The sequence below is a fragment of the Schistocerca piceifrons genome, chromosome 1 (genome assembly GCF_021461385.2).
Source record: "Schistocerca piceifrons isolate TAMUIC-IGC-003096 chromosome 1, iqSchPice1.1, whole genome shotgun sequence".
NCBI lineage: Eukaryota > Metazoa > Arthropoda > Insecta > Orthoptera > Acrididae > Schistocerca > Schistocerca piceifrons.
The window spans coordinates 1,023,577,095-1,023,603,559 of NC_060138.1; the positions used below are offsets into that span (position 1 = coordinate 1,023,577,095).

A 26,465-nucleotide genomic window follows, 5' to 3' on the forward strand; every position below is an offset into this window, starting at 1 on the left:
TCCCGCTCACTACCGTCATAAATCGTTTGGGCTTTCCTAGCATCTCACAAATAATTTGTCATAACGCCCGCCACCACAGTCACGTAATCGATTTAGAATCGCAAGTTCGATATCTATCGTTTGGAGCCCGCGGCTTCGATAGGCAAATATTCTTGGAAATTACCCATTCCTATGTATCGATATTTCGATATATCGCTGTGTGCTCTCCTATACAAGTTTGTTTTGGTTATGGAGTCGTGTTTATACGCGTTGGATGTAGTAGGATTATTTGTTGTGTAAACGAAGTCATACGAAGACTGAGGATGTGCGTTAGTTGTTGATATGGCGTAGTCACACGTTTCACTATATAAATACGTGTTTTTGTCTGAGTGCTTTCCTCAAATTATTTAAATTATGCAAGCTATGGACTCGGCAGAAAGTTCGCAGCAGTGCTCATCTGCCGAAATCGACATGAAAGAGACTACGGAAGAAAATGCCGCAAAGAACATACAGCGGAAAACTCCAGTTTGCCTGATTATCCTAGGAATGGCAGGATCAGGAAAATCAACTCTTGTGCAGAGGCTTACATTGCATTTACATGCGAAGAAGAAGCCTCCCTATGTGATCAATCTCGATCCAGCTTGTCATGAGGTTTCCTATCCAGCAAATATTGGTAAGTTCATCTCTCTACTAGTGTAACGTTGAAATGATTTGTAGTGAAATAAAACATTGCATAATTTTTTCTTCAATACGTTTACAAAGAAAAAAAGCATTTTGTGCGATACAGTGTAGTACCAGCTAAAGTGTTTAGTTTGATGAAATATTGATTTATTTTTTCCCCCTTCAACATGCGTGAACATTCTGTGTACTAATAGGTTCTAACAGAATAAATAAATTTAATGGGTAATGTATATCGACATTAGTGTTAGGCCTGCTTAAGCAAATCAAGTTCCATGGAAACAATTTCTACTAGTCCAGAGTAATTGAACGATGTTTTTCATAACTATACGTCAGTCTAGCACCGTAAGTGTTTAACAGTGTAAAAAGAAAAAAATGAGATTTGTGAATTTTTCATGACACATTGTCTCCATTGTTTACTTGTAGATTAAATGGTAGGGTACAGCACCATCAGGATAAGTGTTACACTCATAAGTTTGTAATTTTTCTACACCTTAAGGAGATACAACTTTTTATTACTTGGGTCGTTAGCAATCCATACAGTTTTTTGCAGATACAACCTGTAAACAAAGATAGGCTACATGAAATTTTTTAGTCGCGGGGATGATGTCTCTTGAAAACAGTGTAAAAGTGCACTGAAACTTGTAGTCAGTAACCCACTATTACAAATTATTAAATTAAAGTACTAATCAGTTTTGATCTCAAGGATTTATTAAAAATTAATACTCACATGTCAAAATGGTAACTGGTTTCGATTTTATCAAAAATCATCTTGTGAACAGTTACCAGTGGTGTCCTCCAGCACCTAGTAATGCTCAAGCTGTTGTCTCTGTTCACCATCTGATGAGACTGGTCTGTAGTTGATTTCTGATAAAATAGGAACCAGTTACCATTTTGATGTGTTATTAATTTTTAATAAGTTGGGTTGGGGGTTGTTTTGGGGAAGGAGACCAGACAGCGAGGTCATCGGTCTCATCGGATTAGTGAAGGAAGTCGGCTGTGCCCTTTCAAAGGAACCATCCCGGCATTTGCCTGGAGCGATTTAGGGAAATCACGGAAAACCTAAATCAGGATGGCCGGACGCGGGATTGAACCGTCGTCCTCCCGAATGCGAGTCCAGTGTGCTAGCCACTGCGCCAACTCGCTCGGTTTTTAATAAGTCTTTGCATTCAAGAGTGATTAGTATCGTAATTATCTGTCAGATCACTATTATTTTCCAGCAATGTTTTCAAAAGTTACTGTTATAACTTATTTCGACAATCCCCCTCCCCCTTACGTTCAGTACATTTTTTGTGTGTTTTGACTTTTTGGACATTAATTCAGAGAAATGCTAGCGCCTCAAGCCATTTTTCAATGTTGTATTTAGTTTTATTCTTTGTTGTATAGATTTGTTATGTTACAATGCCTGACGAAGCAGTTTCGGGTTAACTGCAGTCACTAGCTACAACTCTACAATTGAAAATTAATACTTATTCAGACAAATGTTAATTGTACCTCCTAGTGTAGGATAACGTGACAAGGATGTGAGGGATATTTGAATTAGAAGAGACAGGAAATTTTTAGTGTCCTAATTAATTAGAAAATGAAAACAAGTATGAGTTTGTAAAACAATTCTGGACTTGAGTAATACATACATTACTAATGCTGTATATGTTGGAAACAGCCCATTCAAAACCAAACACTTTGTACCTTACTGGGCATTACAGAAGCATCAGATTCCACCCATCTCCTTTGACCCATGACATCATCAGTGTGGCAGAAATGGCTACTTACAGCATACGCAAAATGACGACAATGATATCACTACATACACATGCCAACGAATGTAAACACAAATAAGAATGGCACAATAACGTCTCACTTCAAAAATAAAATGAAACTAATGAAACAACCATGGAAAATTGGGGGTTTAGGGCGGGGACAAGCTAAATAAACAACAATAAAAGAACATCACTCGACCCCAAAACAAAAAATATAAAAAAATTAATTTATAGCAGTCTGCTACACCAACAAAACCACAGGAATCTGACACTTCTCTTGACCTATATAGGTCAGGCGCAGCTGCTGATACCAAAAATCAAGACCTACAAGCCCAAAAAGTGGAATCGGAGATTTCCCTTGATGTATATAGCGCAACCGCAGCTATCGATACCAAAAAACCAACACCTACAACTCCAAAAAATGGAACCAAAGCCCCAACAACTTAAAAACCCAAATACCTCGGATTCACTACACCAATTAAAACCCAAGTGACCAACTGTAAATATATGACACACAAAACATCACAAGTACTATAGAATGAAAAACCTAAATAATAATTACTTACCAATAAAAGCCTCTGGCAACACACACACACACACACACACACACACACACACACAATGCCACATGTACATATCCAGGACCTGAGCCTCCTGCACTCTCGAGAACCTCATGTTCTTGCCACAAACATGACACCTAATAACATATTCAGCAATAAGAACGAACATCTGCAGAAAGTGTGTGACAGTCATCATATCATCACCCATCTCAGAACTTAATGGTATACTCAGGAACTTCACTGCCATATCCATACCTAACAAAAAAGCAGTTGGCATAGTCCATATCAATTCAGGCAGGCTAGAAAAAAATCTTACCTTCATAGTGTCGGATCTTACTGAATTTAGCATACGTTAAAATGAAGGACTAAGTAAGGAAGACGAATTTTTTTGTATTCTCCAAAAAAATTTCTGCTCTGAGGTACAGCCTTCCAAAGATGACATTGCACATACCATTTTGAAGATGTGAATTTTGGAAAAAAAAATTAAAATGCTATATCTCTGGAACAGTTCTAGGTTTGCTGTTTTTTATTAATTTGAAAGATAATTGCTTTATGATTGATTACAAAGAAATCCTGCATTTGGACTTATCTGTCAAAGTTCTTTTACTATAGCATTGTGAACTTTTTTTGTAATTTAGGGGAAAAAAATTTTTTTTTCAAAAATGCCATTCCATAAAATTTTGATTTTTTTCTGTTGATTACTACCATATAGTTTTACATTCCCTGGAAAGGAAATCTTCCACTTTTAGGTTTTATAAACAACTGAAATTTTTACTATACATAAAAACTGTTTTATTACCACATTATCACATAACACACTCATAAAAATCCAAACCTAGCCTTATTTAAAATAATTTTAGTTTTGAAGGATGAGTAAGAGACTCATTTTTCAAGCATTTTAAATGTTTCCAAAGTGTATGTGAAAGATCCAGTGACTTAAAGGTTTCAATTTATATAACTTCTGTGCACTCTGTTTTGTACTGAAATTAGGCATTCAGTGAACTAAAAATGTGTTCCACTGCTTCAGTATTGTCCTTTGATATAGAGTGATGCCTTGTTGTTGAACCAATAGCAACTAGAGCACATACAATCTTCGAAACATTGTGTACAGGAAGTCAGTACTGATGGCGTTGTGCTGTCCTTCAGCTGGAAACCAATATCCAGTAGATGGTCCATGTGGTAGCATAAAGTTCACCACAATTTTGTTTAACTCATAACTGGTGTCAATAATCTCTGCAGTACACCAGTCACAGCCATACACACTCACCACAAACATCCCCCTTCTCAGATTGTGTATCTGAATATTATCCTGCTGTTCTGAGGTGTTGACTGAACAAACTAAGTTTCTTCTTTCTTGCTCTTTAAAGTGCATGCAATATGAGTTCACCCATCACTTTGAGTCCAAAAATGTGTCTTCTGAATTCATTTCACAGGAGTAGCTTGTTTGGACCCTTCTTCTTTTTTCTGCTCACGGATTTCTTCAATTTCCTCTTTGGAGAACAGAATGAGGGCTGTGGATGCGTAAGATTTCACGACTCTCGTAAAATCTTCAGCAGTCTGAATTGCAGCTGTATTTGGTCTGGAAAGATTATGTTTTGCAGCATGGTGCTTCAGCAGGCCTCCTATACCATCACAAGGCCCCTTCCCGGGACCCGTAGCACTGTATACACAGTCAGTTGGCACAAGCAACTTACTCAGTCCAAACAGCAGGTAACGATTTTTAAAATGACTAGGAGCACCATCAGAAATAATGATGATCTTCTCTGCCCCTGTTTGCAGTTGAAGAATTTTGCGCATTGCTAGCAAAGCATATGCTGAGTCATGTCCTGTGTCATCACTTATAACTGCAACACTTGTGGTCTTGTTTTGAAAATATGTCACTCCTGTAAAAATTGAACCTGGTCATTACTCCAATGACACCCGTGTACTTCTTGTGGGAGAATTACAGACCAGTTCTCAGCAAAATCACAGTGAAGCACTAAATATAATTCTTCAGCCTTACACACCCTTTCACTTCTGCAATGTGTTGTTGCAATTTCTTCAGATGCTGGTGTGTGACTGCTTTCACTGACCATTTACCAAGTTCATCAATGAAACTGTCAAAGGCAACAGTTTTCTTAATTGGTTTATTTCCCTCCCATGTCGCATATGTAATTTCCGAAGAGTTATCTGCTACACCTTCCAGGCCAAGTTTCTGTAAAGACAGTCCTCCCTTTCCAGGGCATTCACCACATTCTTGAAATGAACAAGTCTCTTGCTTTACATCACAGACTACTAATGACTTCACACGCGCAACTAAGGTGTCATATGTCACATGTTTCAGCAAGTTCTTCAAAGTTACCACACGAAGTTCAAAATTTACATAGTACATACATAAACAGACATCTCTAGGAGGGGTGGAACCACCCATCTAGGTCGTACAGCATAAAATTTTGATCTTCCCATATGTGAAGTTGTATAGTTGCTCTTATAAATTGCAAAAAGTTTCTTTAATACTGTGAGTTATGTACCTCTTCATACTCACAACTTTTTGACCTTCAGCTGTTACAACTATAGTGTCTTTTTTGTTGGCACTCTATTCATTTTCTTCTGAAGATGGAATTTCTATTTTGAAGAGTGTGGTCAGTTTTGCTGTAGTGTATTCATCCTTATCTTCAGTAATTTCTCTGCACTTTCTTGATGCATAGAGCTTATGACTCATCTTCACTGTCCACAGTTTCTTAACAGGACTAACACCTACCTCTGTGGTTGACTGATTCAGGGTATTTAATTCTTCCTCTATTGATGCAAAATCTGCATCATCTGCACCATAGGAGGCTTCACCTTGTTCAGATACTATCACTGTTGTTATTCTGTCAAGACATTTAGAACACAAAAAGTTATCACTGGAAACATCTTCACTTTAAAACAGAGTCTTCAAATAAGAACATTTATTCCCAACCTGAACAAAGTCTGTTGTTTTGTTTGTCTTATACAGGGTGTCCCATTTATCTTGACCACCCTAAATAACTGTTTTTCCAGATGCAAATTACGAAATGTTTCAAGCAAAGGTTCTTTAGCCATCAGGGGCACATCAATCAGCATGATTGCCTTTGATGCAACTTTGTTTTTTACAAAGATGTGAACAGCAGTATGACTTTTTTTAAATGGCACCCTGTAGTTTTTATTTGGTAATTCATTTCCTCTCCTCAAGACCTATTCGAAAATGTATTATCAAAGTGTACCATTCACTGAAACACAATGTTATTAATTACAAAACACAACATTGACATTGATGCTCCCAGCACTTAGTGCTGGTACTCGGGGTAATGGAACACATCCACATGCTGACATTGACAGAGGACAAATGTAAACGTAAGTAGAATGCACACCCATCATTCCGTCAACTATCATCAGTTGAAGAGTTGTATGAGTAGAATGTACACCAACAAAGAGAAGGTAGAAAAGCTACTCGTCTATGGGGAATGTAAGTTAGCAGAACAGTAATTACAATACTGTTTTCTTACATACGGGTACATTTAGTACAGTAGTTTAGTCCTTTTAAATACTGTTGTGTAGAGTGGGCATACAGTAAAGGCTGTCCTTCATACAAACAGCATCGACATAACGTTTCTTTTATTGTTGTTGTTGAAGGTAGGCAAAATGCTATGCAGGTAGCGGAACTGTACAGAGAGCGATATCCTGACGAGAACCCACCTTCCCGATAGATATTTTGTCGTCTTCTTGCGACGCTTCAGGAAACGGGAATTTCAACCCACGACAACGCAATCATCATGGTACTCGCACAGACGAAGCTGCCAGTGTTATTGTACTCACTTCCGTTGCTATGAATCCACATGTGAGCACGCGACAGCTTGAACATGAGATTGGCATTCCTAAAATCAGTGTACAACGTATTCTTACATGTCACCGATTCCATCCTTACCATGTACACCTACATCAAGAATTGCATCGGAATGATTTCCAGAATCGTGTACAGTTCTGTCAGTGGGCACAGCAGCAAATCCTCACCAACCCAAACTTCTTCTCCAATGTTCTATTTACCGATGAATGTTCCTTCTCAAACAAAGGACAGGTAAATACAGGGAACATGCATTATTGTTCCAGCGACAACACACGATGACTTAGGTAGGTGGAGCATCAGTGTCGATAGAGAGTTAACGTCTGGTGTGGGATGCTTGATACTACAATTGTTGGTCCTTATTTAATCAATGGTAGTCTAAATGGCACAGTGTATGCCAACTTCCTCAGACGAATTCTTCCACCTCTTTTGGATGAAGTGCCTCTAAGAACCAGATGCTTATGTGGTATCAACATGATGGGTGTCCAGCACATAATGCCTTGTGTGCACGTCATGTTTTGAACCATAGGTATCCTGCCAGATGGATTGGTCGAGGTGGAACAGTTACTTGGCCTGCTAGGTCTCCTGATTTAAATCCTCCGGATCTTATTCTTTGCAGATGCATTAAATATGTTGTCTGTCACAATATTCCAACAACACCAGAGGACATGCAGGAACATATCGTGCTTGCTTGTAATTCTCTTCAGCAGGCGACACTGGAAGCAGTAAATAATTCTTTCATTCAACGAGCTCACCAGTGTATCTTTGTCCATGGTCACCACGTTGAGCACCTTTGAATGTTCTACTCCTGGGCAATGGTACAGGAGAGTCAAAGTCAATTTTTTGTTATGTTTTTACTTGGTTTTCATATGTTTTCTGACAACTCTAGCAAGTGAACAAGTTTGTGATTCCAGGCTCAAAGTCAGTGTTGCGTTATGTAATTAATAACATTGTGTTTCAGTGAATAGTTAATTGTGATACATTTTTGAATAGGTCTTTAGGAGAGGAAATGAATTACTGAATAAAAAATACGGGGTGCCATTTAAAAAAGTCATACCACTATTCATATCTTTGCAAAAAACAAAGCTACAACGAAGGCAGTCATGCTGATTGGTGTCCCCCTGACGGCTAAAGAAAATTTGCTTGAAACATTTTGTAATTTGCATCTGGACAAACAGTTATTTAGGGTGGTGAAGATAAATGGGACACCCTGTATATCACTCTTTTATGGATATAGTGAGCACACTTCACTCTCCAGTGGCCCCAGTCAGAAGTCATTTCAAACAGTCCTTTTCACAAAACACGCTGCTACTGTGTCAACTGGCAAATTTCTCACGAAAACACAGAACTCACTGGATGGTCTCAGATTTCTTAGAAGCCTCTTCAGTAAACAAATTAGCACTGAACAAATACAATACAGAAACCTGCAATCAACAACCACGACAAAGAAACTGACAGAAACTACAACAAAGTTTAAGAAATATCTGCAACAATGAAAGTGAAAAGAAATAACTGCAATAAAGAAGTTATTAAGAAATAACTGCAACAAAGACAATAAAAATAAACACTGTAACAAAGAAATTAGTAAGAAACAACTTCAGTGAAAACATACATTACCCTTGAAAGTTAAAAAAATGATTTTTTAAAAATAAAACTCTTTAACTTAAAAGTGGAAGCTCTCCTTTACAGAGAATATAGTACTACATGGTACTAATCTACTAATCAACATAAAAATATCTAACTTTTCAGGATTGGTATTTTTGGGAAAAAAACATTTTTTCTGTAAATTATAAAAAAAATTCAAAAGGCGACAGGAAAAGAACTTTGACAGTTATGTCAAAATGGAGGATACCATTGTAATCATAAAGAAATTATCTTTCAAATATAAATAACTCTAATAAAATATATAGAACTGTTTTAAACAATTTTCCGAAATTCGCATCTTCGAAATGGTGTTCGCAGTGTCATCTTTGGCAGCCTGTATCTTGAGTCAGGAATTTTTTTGGAGAAAACAAAAAATACATGTTTCTTACGTACTCCTGAATTTTAACATATGCTAAATTCAATAACATCCGAGACTATGAATGTAAACCCCCCCCCCCCCCTCCTGCCTGAAGTAATACGGATTATGACAGTTAAAAAAATTTGACTTCTTTCTGCACAACAAACACCAAACTAATCAGATATAACAAAAATGCCAAACACATAAACAGAAAAAAACCTTATTAACTCACTGAAAACACTTCCACAACCCACGTTACCGCACCAGCTACATATTTCAAAACCATGTTAGCATGATGACAACCAAACCCAGTACTACACATTAAACTCAGCATGTTCACATCCACTGCCAAGGGGCACCAGCAGATACAACACAACATCTACAGACACAACCAACTCAAAAACTTCATGCTGTAGTGATGTTGTCACACACCACAACACCGTTACCTCACAGATCTAACCAGACGGGTGGAATTGGACGCTTCCGTTGACCTCCTTACTGTACTAGGCAGTGCAGTGTTTAGGTCAGTGGGCTCTCGGTTTGATGAAATGGAAGTCAAATCCTTTGTCCAATCTTCCAGACTGCACAACATAAGCCTCCAGAAACTGTTAACAGCCTTTGAACTCCACACCTCGACTAAGGTCAGAAGGAGCAGCTTATATACTCCTTGCAGGAATATTTGAATGATGAGTATTTGACTATCCTTCTGTACGTGGACATTATGGTTTAATAATATATTGCTTGCATAATTATTGTCTTCCAGATAGGCAAAAACTAATAGTCATTTCATTTGGAGGCGTCAGACATTTGGGTTCGTGGGAAAAACTTGGCCTGATAAGAATCCATAGAGTGATCTATAGTCACAATTAAGAGATTGTGTAGGCTGCTGTTTAGCACAACCCTCTCTCTTGCACATGGGTATTTGCACAAAAGACCAACATCAGCATGGTATTGTTATGTGGCAAATTCCCCCTCAAACCACCTGTGACTACACCAGGAGATCCAAGTCCATGATTTCAGTGCACCAGCAATTTTTTGTCAGATTTTCTTAGAAAATGACACTGTCTTCTAAAATGTGTCTTATTTTCAAATGAATCATGGTTCCGTAACAGCAGACTTATTAGTTGCCACAATAGTAGTTATTACATTGTGTATAAGTCCTATTGAGTGTGAGGAACAGATTTTCAAAAAAAGAGGGGTGTGGAATTATGGAGAATCATCCAATTTATGCTGATTTCTTTTACTCTCATCTAATTGAAACATGCAGTTTCTCCAAGAAGATCTCTCTGTTGTTGGAACATAATGCAACTCTTGGATTGATGCAGGGTGTGGTTTAATTTGGGCCTTCAGTACTGTGTATCACCCTTGACTAATTACATCATCAAAGTAGCAGACATAAATGACTCATCAGAAAGTACAGCATCTGTCATTACTCATCCACTTTACTGTGAGTTGCATGTTAATGATAGATATAGGCATCTTGTATCAGGTGGATGGGGACCAGGGAGGACTCAGGGTATTGTGCCAATCTCTCTAACCAACAAGTTTGAGGTGCTCTCTCTCAGCAAAACTGAGCCAGTGGGATTCAGTTCGCCTGTTTTGGGGAAACCTATTCCATCCAGTGTCAAGAGGAGAGAAACAAAAAAGGGTAAGGCCTATTAATCATCAGCAGTGCAAAAGTAGGGCGAATGGTGGTACCTCTTAGGGAAATGGCAGCAAGGGACACGAAAGGACACCAAGTGCACTCAGAGCGTATGCCTTCAGGCCTCATTCAACATGTTGAAGAGGCTATTCCAGCAGCCATTGAGGGGACAGGGTGCAACAAAATGCAGATTGTGGCACACATTGGAACAAGTGATGCTTGTCATTTCGGCTCCAAGGTCGTGCTTGGGTCATTCCGGCGACTGACAGAGGAGGTTGAGAAGACCAGCCTTGTGCATGGAGTTTCAACAATGCTCACAATTTGCTGCATTGTCCTCAGAACTGATCATGGCCCTTGGTTCTGAGTTAAGTGCAAGGACTGAACCAGAGACTTCTAAGGTTCTGTGACAAGCTAGGCTGTGGCTTCCTGGACGTGCACATAGGGTTGAGAACTGTAGGTTCCCTCTAAATGGGTGAGGTGTGCTCTACACACCTCAGGTAGCTGACTTTGTTTGGGTTGCACACAAAGATGATTTTAGACTAGGTGACACTCCATCCAATGTGTGAGATCGAAAGAAATGCCTCCCAGGTGAGAGTATAAAAATCCTAATGGTAAACTGCTGATGTATTTGCAACAAAGTGCCAAAGTTTAAAGAGCTTGTGAAAAGCAGTGAAGCTCAAATTATACCAGGTAAAAAGTCTGGTTGAAACCTGAAATTGGTAGCAGTGAGATTCATGGGAAAAATTTAAGTTTCTATCGAAAGGACAGGCAAATGGGAAATGGGGGTGGTGTATTTTCCGCAGTTGACAAGAAACTCAAATCCACCAAGATAGAAATTGTAGCTGCATGTTAGATGGTAGAAATTGAAGCTGCGTGTGAGATTGTTTGGCGTGACGCATTATCAAGGATGGGCATAAAATGCTAACTGGATCCTTCTGTCGCCCACCAGACTTGTCTCCTGATGTTACCGAAAACTTTAGAGAAAATCTGAACTAGTATGTAAGTTCTCCAGTCATACTGTAATCATCAGTGGTAGACTTTTATCATCCAACAATTAATTGGGAAAATTACAGTTTTGTTAGTGGTGGACATGATAAGATATTATGTGAAACTTTACAAAATGCATTCTCTGAAAACTACCGAGCACAGTTAGTTAGGAATCCCACTCACAATGGACATGTATTGGATCAAATAGCAACAAATAGACCTGACTCTTTGAGAATGTCCATGTTGAAACTTTCATTAGTGATCATGACACGGTCATGGCAATAATGATTACCGAAGTACAAAGGGCAACTAAACAAAGCAGAAAGGTATATGTTTTCAGTAAACTAGATTTAAAAAATCAGTATTGTCATGTCACGGTGAGGAACTTGAAACTTTCAGCACAGGACAGGAGCACATAGAGGAACTGTGGCTCAAGTTTAAAATAATTATTGACCTCGCACTGGATAGATATGTGCCCAGTAGAAAAGTCCATAATGGGTGGGAACCTCCATGGTATACAGTCACAGTAAACAAACTTCTTAAGGAACAGAGATTGTTGCAAAACAGGTGCAAAACAAATCGTAGGGTTATAGATAGAGACAAGCTGAATGAAATGCATTTACCTGCCAAGAGAGCAATGTGTGATGTGTTCAGTGACTACTGTAGCAGGATACTGTCAAATGATCTTTCACAGAAACCAAAAAAATTCTGGTCATATGTAAAGGCTGTTAGTGGCACTGAAGTTAGTGTCCAGTCTCTAGCGAATGAAACTGGAGCTGAAATTGAGGGTGTTGTTGTTGTGGCCTTCAGTCCAGAGACTGGTTTGATGCGGCCCTCCATGCTTCTCAATGCGCAAGCTTCTTCTTCTCCAAGTAACTATTGCAACCTACATCCTTCTGAATCTGCTTAGTTTATTCATCTCTTGGTCTCACTGTATGATTTTTACTCTCCACACTGCCCTCCAGTACTAAATTTGTGATCCCTTGATGCCTCAGAACATGTCCTACCAACCGATCCCTTCTTCTAGTCAAGTTATGTCACAAATTCCTCTTCTGCCCAATTCTATTCAGTACCTCCTCATTAGTTACTCGATCTACCCATCTAATCTTCAGGATTCTTCTGTAGCACCTTAGAGATTCGAGCGCGCACGGAGGCTTTCCAGCAGTTGTTCTTGCTTTCCAGCAGTTGTTCTTCCCACGAACCATACACAAGTGGAACAGGAAAGGGAGGTAATGAGAGTGGCACGTAAAGTGCCCTCCGCCACACACCGTTGGGTGGCTTGCGGAGTATAAATGTAGATGTAGATTCCAAAAGCTTCTATTCTCTTCTTGTCCGAACTAGTTATCATCCATGTTTCACTTCCATACATGGCTACACTCCATACAAATACTTTCAGAAAAGATTTTCTGATACTTGAATCTGTACTTGATGTTAACAAATTTCTCTTTTTCAAAAAGGCTTTCCTTGCCATTGCCAGTCTACATTTTATATCCTCTCTACTTCGACCATCATCAGTTATTTTGCTCCCCAAATAGCAGAACTCATCTATTACTTTAAGTGTCTCATTTCCTAATCTAATTCCCTCAGCATCACCTAATTTAATATGACTACATTCCATCATCCTTGTTTTGCTTTTGTTGATGTTCATTTTATATCCTCCTTTCAAGACACTGTCCATTCTGTTCAACTGCTCTTCCAGGTCCTTTGCTGTCTCTGACAGAAGTACAGTGCCATCAGCAAACCTCAAGGTTTTTGTTTCTCCTCCTAGGTTATAATTCCTACTCCGGTTTTTTCTTTCGTTATCTTTACTGCTTGCTCAGTATACATACTGAATAACATTGGGGATTGGCTACAACCCTGTCTCACTCCCTTCCCAACCACTGCTTCCCTTTCATGCCCCTAGACTCTTATAAGTGCCATCTGGTTTCTGTACAGATCGTAAATAGCCTTTCGCTCCCTGTATTTGATCCCTGCCACCTTCAGAATTTGAAAGAGAGAGTTCCAACCAACATTGTCGAAAGCCTTCTTTGAGTCTTCAGATGCTAGAAACATAGGTTTGTCTTTCCTTAATCTAAGATAAGTTGTAGTGTCAGTATTGCCTCACATGTTCCAACATTTCTACAGAATCCAAATTGATCTTCACTGAGTTCGGCTTCTACCAGTTTTTCCTTTCACCTGTAAAGAGTTCATGTTAGTATTTTGCAGCAGTGACATATTAAACTGATAGTTCAGTAATTTTCACATCTGTGAACACCTGCTTTCTTTGGGATTGGAATTACTATATTCTTCTTGAAGTCTGCGGGTATTTCACCTGTCTCATACATCTTGCTCACCAGGTGGTGGAGTTTTGTCAGGGCTGGCTCTCCCAAGGCTATCAGTAGCTCTGATGGAATGTTGTCTGCTCCCGGGGCCTTGTTTCGACTTAGGTCTTTCAGTGCTCTGTCAAATGCTTCACACAGTTTCATATCTCCCATTTCATCTTCATCTACATCCTCTTCCATTTCCATAATATTGTCCTCAAGTACATCACCCTTATATAGACACTCTATATACTACTAACACCTTTCTGCTTTCCCTCCTTTGCTTAGAACTGGGTTTCCATCTGAGCTCTTGATATTCATACAAGTGGTTCTCTTTTCTCCAAAGGTCTCTTTAATTTTCCCGTAGGCAGTATCTATCATAGCCCTACTAATATATACCTCTACATCCTTACATTTTCCCCCTAGCCATCACTGCTTAGCCATTTTGCACTTCCTGTCGATCTCATTTTTGAGATGTTTGTATTCCTTTCTGTCTACTTCATTTACTGCATTTTTATATTTTCTCCTTTCATCAATTAAATTCAATATCTCTTCTGTTACCCAAGGATTCCTACTAAGCCGGCCGGAGTGGCCGAGCGGTTAAAGGTGCTACAGTCTGGAACCGCACGACCGCTACGGTCGCAGGCTCGAATCCTGCCTCGGGCATGGATGTGTGTGATGTCCTTAGGTTAGTTAGGTTTAAGTAGTTCTAAGTTCTAGGGGACTTACGACCACAGCAGTTGAGTCCCATAGTGCTCAGAGCCATTTGAACCCTTTTTGATTCCTACTAGCCCTCATCTTTTTACCTGCTTGATCCTCTGCTGCCATCAATATTTCATCTCTCAAAGTTACCCATCCTTCTTCTACTGTATTTCTTTCCCCTGTTCCTGTCAGTCGTTCCCTAATTACTCTCTTTGAAACTCTCTACAACTTCTGGTTCTTTCAGTTTATCCAGATCCCATCTCCTTAAATTCCCATCTTTTCGCAGTTTCTTCAGTTTTAATCTACAGTTCATAACCGAGAGATTGTGGTCAGAGTCCAAATGTGCCCCTGGAAATATCTTACAATTTAAAATCTGGTTCCTAAATCTCTGGCTTTCCATTATATAATCCATCTGAAATCTTCCAGTGTCTCCAGGCCTCGTCGGTGTAGACAGCCTTCTTTCATGATTTTTAAACCAAGTGTTAGCTACGATTAATTTATTTCCTGTGCAAAATTCTACCAGGCGGCTTCCTCTTTCATTCGTTATCCCCATTCCACATTCGCCTACAACTTTTCCTTCTCTTCCTTATCCTACTATCAAATTCAAGTCCCCATGACTATTAAATTTTAGTCTCCCTTCACTATCTGAATAATTTCTTTTCTCTCATCATACGTTTCTTCAATCTCTTTGTTGTGTGCAGAGCTACTTGGTATATAAACTTGTACTACTGTGGTAGGCGTGGGCGTCGTGTCTATCTTGGCTACAATAATGCGTTCACTAAGCTGTTTGTAGTAGCTTACCCGTGCTGTTTGTAGTAGCTTACCCGTGCTCCATTTTTTTATTCATTACTAAACCTGCTCCTGCATTACCCCTATTTGCTTTTGTCTTGATCCTCCTGCAACCAAACTTCACTAATTCCCACTATATCTAACTTCAATCTATCCATTCCTCTTTTTAAATTTTCTAACCTACCTATCCGATTAAGGGATCTGACATTCCACATTCTGATCCATAGAATGCCAGTTTTGTTTCTCCTGATAACGATGTCCTCCTGAATGGTCCCTGCCTGGAGATTCGAATGGGAGACTATTTTACCTCAGGAATATTTTAGCCAAGAGGATGCCATTATCAACCAACCACACAGTAAAGATATATGCCCTCGGGAAAAATTACAGTTGTATTTTCCCCTTTCTTTCAGCAGTTCGCAGCACCAGCACAGCAAGGCTGGTGGTTAATGTTACAAGGCCAGATCAGTCACTCATCCAGACTGTTGCCCCTGCAACTACTGAAAATGTTGCTGCCCCTCCTCAGGTACCACATGTTTGTCTGGCCTCTCAACAGATACCCCTCCCTTGTGGTTGCACCTATTGTACGGCTATCTGTATTGCTGAGGCACGCAAGCCTCCCCACTAGCAGCTAGGTCCATGGTTCATTGGGGTGGGGGGATTTAGGGTATCAAAGCAAAAGCTGGAATTATTAACTCCATTTTCAAATGTTCCTTTATAAAAGAAAACTCATGAGAATTGCCTCAATTTAATCCTCATACCAGTGGAAAGATGAGTGAAATAAGTATAAGTGCCAGTGGCTTTGAGAAACAGCTGAAATCATTGAAATTGAACAAAGCTCCAGGGCCTGATGGAATCCCTGTCAGATTCTTTACTGAATTTGTGGTTGAGTTAGCTCCTCTTCTAACTATAATCTATTGTAGATCCCATGAACAAAAAATAGCGCCAAATTCTTTGAAAAAAGCATAGGGCACACCCACCTACAGGAAGGGTAGTTTAAGTGATCCACAAAACTACTGTCCAACATCCTTGACTTCATTTTGCTGTAGAATATATTCTGAACTCAAATGTAATGAGGTATATTGAACACAATGACCTCCTCAGTGCCAACCAGCATGGATTCCAAAAACACCGATGATGTGAGACCCAACTTGCACTTTTCTCACATGACATACTGAAAGCTTTGGATCAAGGCAGTCAGGTAAATGGAGTATTTCTTGATTTCTGAAAAGCATTTGACTCAGTATATCATCTACACTAACTGTCAAAAGTTTGATCACGTGGGGTGTAAAGTGAAATTTGTAACAGGATTGATGACATTTTGGTAGGGAGGACAGAGCATGTTATCTTGGATGGAGAGTCATCATCAGATGTAGAAATAACTTCAGGTGTACCCCTGGGAAGTGTGTTGGTACTCCTGCTGTTCATATTGTACATTAATGACCTAGCAGACAATATTAATAGCAACATCAGTGTTTTTGCAGATGATGCAGTTTCTGTAATGAAGTACTACCTGAAAGAACCTGCATCAGTATTCAGTCAGATCTTGATAAGATTTCAAAGTGGCACGGAGATTTGGAACTTGCTTTAAATGTTCAGAAATGTAAAACTCTGCACTTCACAAAATAAAAAAAAACACAGTATCCTATTACTATAACATCAGTGAGTCACTGTTGGAATCAGTCAGCTCATCCAGACACCTGAGTGTAACACTCTGTAGGTATATGAAATGGAATGATCACATAGGCTCGGCCACAGGTAAAGCAGGTGGTTGACTTTGGTTTATTGGCAGAATACTAGAGAAGTAAAATCAGTCTACAAAAGAGACTTCGTATAAATCACTCGTGCAACCAGTTCTAGAATATTGCTCAAGTGTGTGGGACCAGTACCAAATAGAGCTAACAGGGGATATTGAAAGTATATAGAGAAGGGCAACACGAATGGTCACAGGTTTGTTTAATCCACGGGAGAGTGTTACAGAGGTAATGAAAGGACTGAACTGGAAGACTCTTGAAGATAGGTGTAAACTATCCTGACAAAGTGTTAACAAAGTTTCAAGAATTAGCGTTAAATGGTGACTCTAGGAATACACTAAAAATCCCCTATTTATCACTCACATAGAAATAGTGAGAATAAGGTTAAAATAATAACGGCACACACAGAGACATTCAAAGAATTATTCTTCCCACACTCCATACGTGAATGGAATAGGAAGAAGGCTTAATAATTGGTATAATGGGATGTACCCTCTGCCATGCACTTCATAGTGGTTTGCAGAGAATGGATGTAGATGTGGAAATCTAATTTGTGTAACGTACATACCGAAGCAAGCGTTACAGATCACATTTGTTAGCTTCACCTGCTCGTAAGAAACTGTCACCTTTTAACCTAATGTTGACATCAGACTACCCTAAAGATCAGTTTGTCACCACAGCCTACATGCAAAATAATAATAATAATAATAATAATATTTAAGCAAAAATATTATTGTCAGTGTTTCGTTAACTTTTTGTTTGTGCACGTATGACATCACACACAGAACCATCATGTTGTGGATAAAGCAAAGTATGGTATCTGTGTCTTTCATCTGTTGGTTTATGATAATCTAAGGTAGCCATGTTTGTAGAAAAGAATGCAAACATTCATAATATGTACATAATCACTGTATATCACATTTCTTCCCAATTTTGTTTCACTGTAACTAGTGGTGATGCCAGATTCCAGCCTTATGGCTTGGCCAATGGCCAGAATGATTCATTGAGTATGGGACTATGACTCCCTCTAAAATAGCCACAGAAAATGAAAGATAAATAAAAATAAATAAAACAAAATGTAACAGTGGAATGTCAATTTCCAAAACAAATGTAAAAGGTAGTGAACAATTATTCTGTAAGCAAATGGCATTCCATTTTGCTGCCAGAAGTGTTTCCACAAAAAGAACAGCATTGTGATAAAGAAAACAAGAAAAACAAATTAATGTACAAGCCAAACATGATTGTAACCAAGTTGTTTAATAAAAATGAAAAGAACCATATTACGGTAAATGTCACATTGCAACATCAGTAAACCATATATGGCTTGCAGTGATGCCAAATAGCAAGTGTCTTAGTCAGTGAACTTGACATTGTTGCTGGATACAGGTTTGACAGATCTCTGGTTTCCAAGTGACTGGGAACTGCCACCCGCCATCTGTAGGTGTGAACTCAGTGCATGCTTGAGCAACCACTGTGCAGTGCTAAAATGTTGGCTCTCCCAGGGAACGGGGCTATTGTCTTCAGTGCGCAGGTCATGAGAATGGTACAAAACTCAAAGAAAAAGGGAAAAAAGCTTAGAGAGAGTCTGAAAAATTGGATCTCCAACGTCTGTAACTTTACTCACTGTCAGTGTTCAAAATTAAAATGAAAAAATGTCATGTAACTGCTTTTAGCTGCTGATAAAATAGTTTGTTTATACAACCAGTTTTGAGTCATCTGACTATCATCAGGTTCATAAAAGCATTCACAGCATCATGTTACATGAAATATAAAATCATTAAGTGACAAAGCCATGAACAATACACTGTCATCATATCTTAGTACAAACTACATCCAGTGTGTAAAAACTGTGCTATGGAATGTACACATTTATGTTAAATAGATTCACAATGTAACTTATATTACAGTGTGATGGCATTGTATTGTTATTACTTGATGATAACAATTTTATGTTTCACCTAACATGATGCTGTGAATACTTTTAAGAACCTGATGATGAGCAGATGACTGAAACTGGTCATATAAATAAAGCATTATATCAGCAGCTTTTATAAAGAACTATGGGGCACCATCTGCTCGAAATGAAAATGTAACATTTTCCTGCTCATTGTTTCTGTTTAGTGATTTGGTTGCCTGCTCCACAAGAATATTTTAGGCCAATTCTCCATCATGATACCATCACTTTATTTAGGAAGCTCTTTTCACTGTAAATAGTTGATATTTAGGTAGTTGTAGAGGGATCAGTTAAGTGCTTTATGAAGGTATCACGATTACAGAAATGAAATAATACTACAAATAGAAGATAAATAGCATAATTTAGTTAGTTTGTAAGTCATGCTTGGGGCATGACATAAGATTATTCACATTTCTTGATAAAGCATGCTGAACTACTCCTGCAACCTGAAAACACATCACTGGGTGTGAGGCAATAATGTTTTCCCACTCTTGTAGCTTTTATTGTTGTACCTTGTAGTTTTTCCTGTTCAATGATACATGTTGGTAGGATTTTTATGTGGCTGTGGCAATCAGCTTCCTGGAGTAAATGTCCTGTAAAGGCATACAAAAGCTGTTGCTGTGGTGGAAAATGGTTGCAGCATGCAGTATATTGTGGAAGTGTTAAGAACTAAACCTTCCACAATTTCCAAAACCCTGCGAAGGTACAGGGAAACTGGAGGCTATGCAAGGAGTCCAAGTTCAGACCCGAGAAGGACCACATCAGCAAGAGATAACTACTTCTTTCAACTTCAAGTTATCCACAACCATCGCACCACCTTGTTGGGGCATGAAACTGGCTCTACCAAGTTCGAGGAGTGAGTGTTAGTGAAAGAACCGTTCGGAGAAGAGTTCTTGTATGAAGGAGAGATTCATACTATGACTTGGCCTGCTTGTTGCCCTAATCTGGATACTGTTGAGCATGCATGGATAGCAGTTGGGGAGAAGGACCCATCAGCACTATTAAGAGACCTTGCAGGAGTCCTCCCGAAAGCTAGATGATTTCTCTAGAGAACATTGAAGAATTAATCACGAGCATGCCAGAAAGAGTGGATGCTGTTATTGGTACAAGAGTAGGGGATAATACAAGGTTTTGAAGATGCGAAGAGAGGTCTGTGATGTGTAGAAAACTGAAACAGAGGTACATTACCTTCATGAGCTTCATCAAAATTTGCTTCAGATGTGAAGCCAGTCATGTTACTTCTGCATCTGTGGCTTAATTGTTTATAATAATCTGTTTTCATTGCTAAACTTGTAGATGGGACTGAACCACAATATTTTATTATAAAATAGTAGTAGACTAGTGTCATTAAAAGTGTTTGGAATTTAAAATAAAAAGTTTTTAAGAAATTGTATTTTTTGTGCCTGTCGGTGTAGTTACCAATTTTTTTATTAACGCTTTAGAAGCTAAATATATCTAATGCAGGCTGATTGTTTACACTGAAATTATGAACAGGAACATTTGTTTGACACAAAACATAAGGCAAGTTAGTTACATATGAGAAAACTGTGTGGCATTTTGTAGAAGACAGCACAGGTCCTAATAAGTTTTGAGAAGACTTGCAGTTTGATTCTGGAATCATATGACAGTGCCACCTGCAGTAAAAAGCTAAACTTGGTGACAATTAACTGTAGCTGCAGTTGTGATTATGTATCCCAAAATTATCAGCTGTATGTATTCTGCATATTATTTTACTTATGGAATTATCATCTACTGGAGTTAATACTTACTTGTAAAATTAACTGAATATGCTTAAAATGAAAATATATGTTTCATTCTACATATTTTACCATGGTTTCTTTGTTCTTACAGATATAAGAGATACAGTGAACTACAAGGAGGTCATGAAGCAATACGGCCTTGGCCCCAATGGTGGCATAGTAACATCACTGAACCTGTTTGCTACAAAATTTAGCCAAGTTGTGTCGCTGCTTGAAAAAGCAGGATCACAGTATGATTTGGCAATACTTGACACTCCTGGGCAGATTGAAGTATTTACATGGTCAGCATCAGGAAACATAGTCACTGAAGCTTTGGCTTCATCGTTTCCTACTGTTGTTGTTTATGTGATGGACACTGTTCGAAGTGTTAATCCTGTCACTTTTATGTCGAATATGCTGTATGCATGTTCTATACTGTACAAAACAAAACTACCTTTCATTGTTGCAATGAACAAGGTAAGATTTATTTTTCTAATTGCAAAGTTATTCATTGTCTTGTTAGTTAGTAACATATTTTATGTAACTACATCTGATGCTTTCAAGGTTGACATTGTGGAGCACAGTTATGCTGTGGAATGGATGAAAGACTTTGAGGTTTTCCAGGAAGCTCTGGAATCTGAAACGACATATATATCAAATTTAACAAGGTCGATGTCTTTAGCTTTAGATGAATTCTATAGCACACTGAAGAGTGTTGGAGTGTCAGCTGTTAGTGGTGCTGGTATGGATGAATTTTTTCATTTGGTAGAAAAGGCAGCTGAAGAATTTGAACAGTGAGTCAAAAGTTCTCTTTTTATTTATCACACTTAATCCATAATATGTAATTAATAGGATAATGGGGAATTTTTGGAAGTAAGAAAAATGAAATGAGTTTAAAAAAAAGTACTCAACATTCAGAGGAGGTGCTGAGCTGTTGAAAGGCACATAAACAAGAATTTGGACATTGTAACACAGCCCAAACTTTTTTTTGTTTTTGAGCGTAATAGAAAGGGATGTATGCAGACTATGTCTCATAAGATGAGTTATGATTTTCTTGTTCTTGTGTATGTATACAGTGCAGTACAATATGTACTAGTCAAAGTGTCCTATGTGCAATGGATGGTTGTCTTTACTTATTCATTGTTAAGATGTGGGTTAATTTTGTTATGGATTATTTCATGGCACCCTAAGTCATCAGTTGAAATACTTATGTACAAGCGTTGAAATGTCACCTCAGAAGCAGCATTGTACGAAAGTGAGTCATGGACTGAAGAGAAATCAGAATAAAAAGAATACCATCACTCTCATTTGTTGCTTAATTTTTCAAATAAAATCTGTGTTCTGCTGGAAAATATGTACATTAAAAAATTCTCATCACTCTAAAGAATATGACCATTTTGTTTTCACTATCAGTGATTTGTTCATGTTCAGTATTACCATATTTCAGCTGTGTGATGTATCAACAGTGAAAGATTTCAATGTGTTCCACCTGTGTTTATACTTTGCAAACCACTTGTGGACTGTGGCATGGCATAGTAGAGGCTAGTCGTGTCTGGTTATTCCTTTCAAAAAACAGTATGTTGTTCTGTTTCACAATTCCTTTGATTTCAGTTATGTAATTGTTTATCACATGTATGCTAGAGGAAGTGGTACATTCTTAGGACCAAATTTAAGATCACAATGTTTTGAGTTGAGTTGTTACCATAAGATGTAAAATGCTTTTACTCCATTCTCTCTTATCTGGGCTAGATAAGAGTAACAAAATATATAAGATTGAGAGAAAGTAACTTGACACATTTTTACTTCATTGTATATTTACCAGGTGTTTCATGGACAGTAGAGCTGTCTTGCTACTACTGTTTGTTCTGGTTTGATTAAATGCATCTTCTGGGTGTTGGAGTGTCTCCACCATTTTTGTTCATCCACATTATGCTGATATGCAGACTTAATCACTGTGCACAGAGTTGCTGTCTGTACATGCCTGTACCACCTTGCACATTTTCACAATAACTAACATAACGCTGACCTGCTGTCTGATGGGACTGCTTATACAGTTAATCAAAGTTGCTCCTGTTATCTGACAGCATCCACATTTTCACCACCTGGAGGGATTGTGCAACAATTTTTGGTTTAGCAGACACTGTCATATACAGTGACAGGTTTTACCAATATTCAATATAATTAGGCTTTAAGTTGGAGTAGAATTTTCAAATCACATAGAACTCCAATGACTTTGGACCTTTGCATTCCAACTATATTGACTCTGGCTTGTGCACCATTTATGTTCTTGTTATTTTGTATGCAGATCTCAGGTTACAGAATTTTGTTTACTGTTTCTAGCGTTCTGTTGCTTAATTTAATGGAATCAGGTGTTTGCATGGTTTCCAAGTATTTGGTTTTGAGGGTGTTTGTATATTGGCCATATGGTCGGAGTCAATCATAACATTTGTCATTTTGTTACTGTAGGTTTTCTCTGCTTTTGGCTGCAAGTACAACATTATTTGTGGCATCTTACTTCTTATTTCATGATAAAATACCTGTGACTTACTTCTTTTTCACTGTGTACACTACCCTATTTTTTGTAATAGTAATTAATTTTAAGCTCCATCTGAGGTAGGTTCATGTTAATACGGGTTCTGAGTTTCTGTTGTAGCACTAATTTCACATCAAGGAGAAGTGTGCTTCAAATCCTCGTTCTGTCACACACATTTAGATTTTGTAGGGTTTTCTTCAGCAAGTAATTGAGGACGTTGGGTCAGACTACTGCTCATAGATACAGGGGTTAGCACAGGATAGGAATCCATGGCAGGCCACATCAAAACATTCAGAGGACCAATGCAAAATAAATAAAAAATAGAAAAGATTGATATACTACATCACCCTTGTCCTATCTGAGCTCAGCTTCTATCAGTAATAATCTTATCGCTGATGTGATCTTAAACTTCAATTCTTCCCAAATGGCCCAGCCATTCATCTGCAACATTCTCAGATATATTGTGTTTTGTCACCGGAAGAAGTAATTCATGGTTCCAAAAGCTAAGAGTTTTGTGAGTATTATGTTGTGATGTGAATTGTGTCATTTGCTTCAAGGACTTGCAGATCAGTTACAGAGGCATCTTTTCATCATAAACTCCAAGTCAACAATTACATTTTTTAATAAAATGTAAAACCATTGAAATATAAACTATTGAGGACCAAGTCATTTAGGTTGACCTGGCACAGCTGCAATATTTCTGCTGGTGCCTAAAACAAACTACCACTTAGTACTCAGTGGGGTGTTCCAATTTTATTTGGTTCCTCTAGTAGCAGAAGCGGCATTCTATGGTTCAGTTGCACTGGGACATTAATGTGTAACAGGGCTGCAGACTTGCACCTGTACACAAATGTAATATTAATTATATATATTTATATAATTTTTTTTCTTTTTTTGGGGGGGGGGGGGGTGATAAACATGGTCAGGGTCTATTTTTGTGTCCAGTTGTGTTTATTTCTACACAGAGAAACCTGCAGTATCAAGACAATAGATACTTTATTAGTTGTGTTTGTCCTTTGAAGCAGTTGGTTGTAAAATATTGAGACCTTTGTAAAGTCTATTGCTAAAGAGTGACCTCTAGTCTCAGCTTGATAGCCCATATTCCCATGGAGAGTGGCATGTAATTCCGAGCAGTCACTAATTAAATGGTTGTAACAGCAGCACCAAAATCCTCTTACCCATTGTATTTTTTTCTCCATCATTTCTTTTCAGACAATACAGATCTGCTATTCTGCTATAAATATACCATCGTTCATATACAGAATGAGTTGCATAAGACATAACATTCCTTTTATTTCATAAACTGTTCAAGCTACTGAAATGAGCTTTTCAGCAAATGGTGGTATGCAGAGCAGCATGTAGTTTTGTTGTATGGGTAACACTCTCATGCATTTTAATTATAAATTTCTGGTGTTTAAGCATATAGAAATTACAGATCACTTTCTTTGACACCTCATCCTCAGCACTGTAATGCAGTATAGTGATAATTATTCAGGATAATTTGGGAGAGAAGATGCATGAATAATTGAGATATTTTCAAATGTGTATTCTTTCTTCAAAAGTTTATCCAACTTCTGGTCATAGGTACTGCAGGACTGTTTACTTCTTACAACAGTTGTAATGTTGGTCTGCTTCGAAGACAAGTTGGCATTTTCCCCCCCTGCATTTCAAATTTTTCTTGCAGAATAATGTCATTGTACTACTGAAACCCGCTCTGGTCCATATAGTCTAGAAGATTATCAATACATTGTAATGCAGTACAATGACGACAATGCCATGCCTTTATCCCCATTTCCACATTCACTGTTCTCCTCTTTGTTTTGTTGTGAAGGAGCGGTCACAATTTCGGTGACATATAATAGAAGCTGGGTTCACATGTGTCAATCTTCAGCAACTCATTCAGGGTTTCTTCATTGATATCATTTGATCCCATTTCCAGTTTCATTATTTGTTCAGTTTTTATTTCTTCATCAGGGAAATGTTGAAAAAAATCACTTGCTTCCATATCTGGAAGAATTTTCCTACATGTTCAAATTGGTGTATGTGATCTGACTTCCTGACAGGCATCTACAATTATCTTCTTCTTCCAGAACGCCACCAAATCATCCTCATCATGTAGCATTCTCAGTAGACCACCTTGGTAGAACTGTTTTACTGATGCAGTTATGCTTTGGTCCATTGGCTGTATAATGGCAGTGACGTTTCGAGGTAAAAACAGAATTCTGATGAGACCATCATCAGATACAACAAGCCTCATGTTGGGATGTGAAGGGGCATTATCATACAAGAGAACAGCCTTTTATGACAATCCTTTCTCTTCTAGAAATTGCCAAACTTGTGGTACAAAATGTGTGTGGAGCCAGTTTTTGAAAAATTCACAATGCATCAGTGCTTCTTTTTGATTGTAATAATGCACAGTCCTTTTTGTTTGTAATAATGCACAGGGAGATCCTTAGCTCTGGTATCCTGGAACGCTCAGGATTTTCTTGATATTCCAATCACTGGTAGTTTCACTTTGTGGTTCCCAGAAGTGTTAGTGATGCACAAGATTGTAACGCATTCTTTGGACAGCTTATACCCGGAAGCATGAACTTTACTCTCAAAAGCAAGGATTCTAGATGGTAAGACATTTCCAGTACAGATAGCTTTCGTCTGCATTATAAATTTGGTCTGGTGTGAAATTCTCTTCTTCCACAAATTTGTGGAACTCTTCCCAGAAGGAATCAGCTGCTGCAACATTTCACTAAGTTGCTCTCCTTGCACAGTAAGTTTGTTTACCCCGTGACATTGTTTGATTCTGGTTAGCCATCCATACGATGCGTTAAATTCTCTCTCTAGCTGTAGAGCTCCATGAATAAAATTAGCTTTTCCAACACACATTGCACACTGAAACAGTGATACCTTCTTCTCATTTTTGGATAAACCATTGCAAAAGAGGTAGCCTCTAATTCATCAAATGTAGATATTGTCAAGCATTTTCATGCAGATGGTCCAGAAATAGAATCACAGTTATAGACAAAATCCTGTATTTTCTGCTGCATTCCAGTACCACAATCAGCACTTTGTTTTGTAGTAGTTTCCCCCTTTTCAGATCTCAGTTAAATCTGATTTTTGTTTTAATGTCAATGTGTTTCTTTGGTTTCTCAGTCATATCTCTTACGAATTTCTTTTAACTTGGTTTGTTGGGACTTACAAGCTGATTAACATCAGAAAAACAAGCTTGTTTTCGATTTATGTGGAACTGGCCA

At 38.3% G+C, this 26,465-nt stretch overlaps 1 protein-coding gene across 1 annotated transcript in view; it reads left to right on the plus strand.

Moving 5' to 3' along the window:
* The first annotated feature begins 203 nt into the window (after positions 1–203).
* LOC124795901 (GPN-loop GTPase 1) overlaps positions 204–26,465 on the plus strand; it is a 52,771-nt gene continuing 26,509 nt past the window's right edge. Inside the window, exons 1-3 of the mRNA XM_047259984.1 lie at positions 204–652; positions 20,797–21,161; positions 21,249–21,478. Of these exons, the coding sequence (XP_047115940.1) occupies positions 394–652; positions 20,797–21,161; positions 21,249–21,478 (854 nt within the window). The 5' untranslated portion in view covers positions 204–393. The remainder of the gene's footprint in view (positions 653–20,796; positions 21,162–21,248; positions 21,479–26,465) is intronic.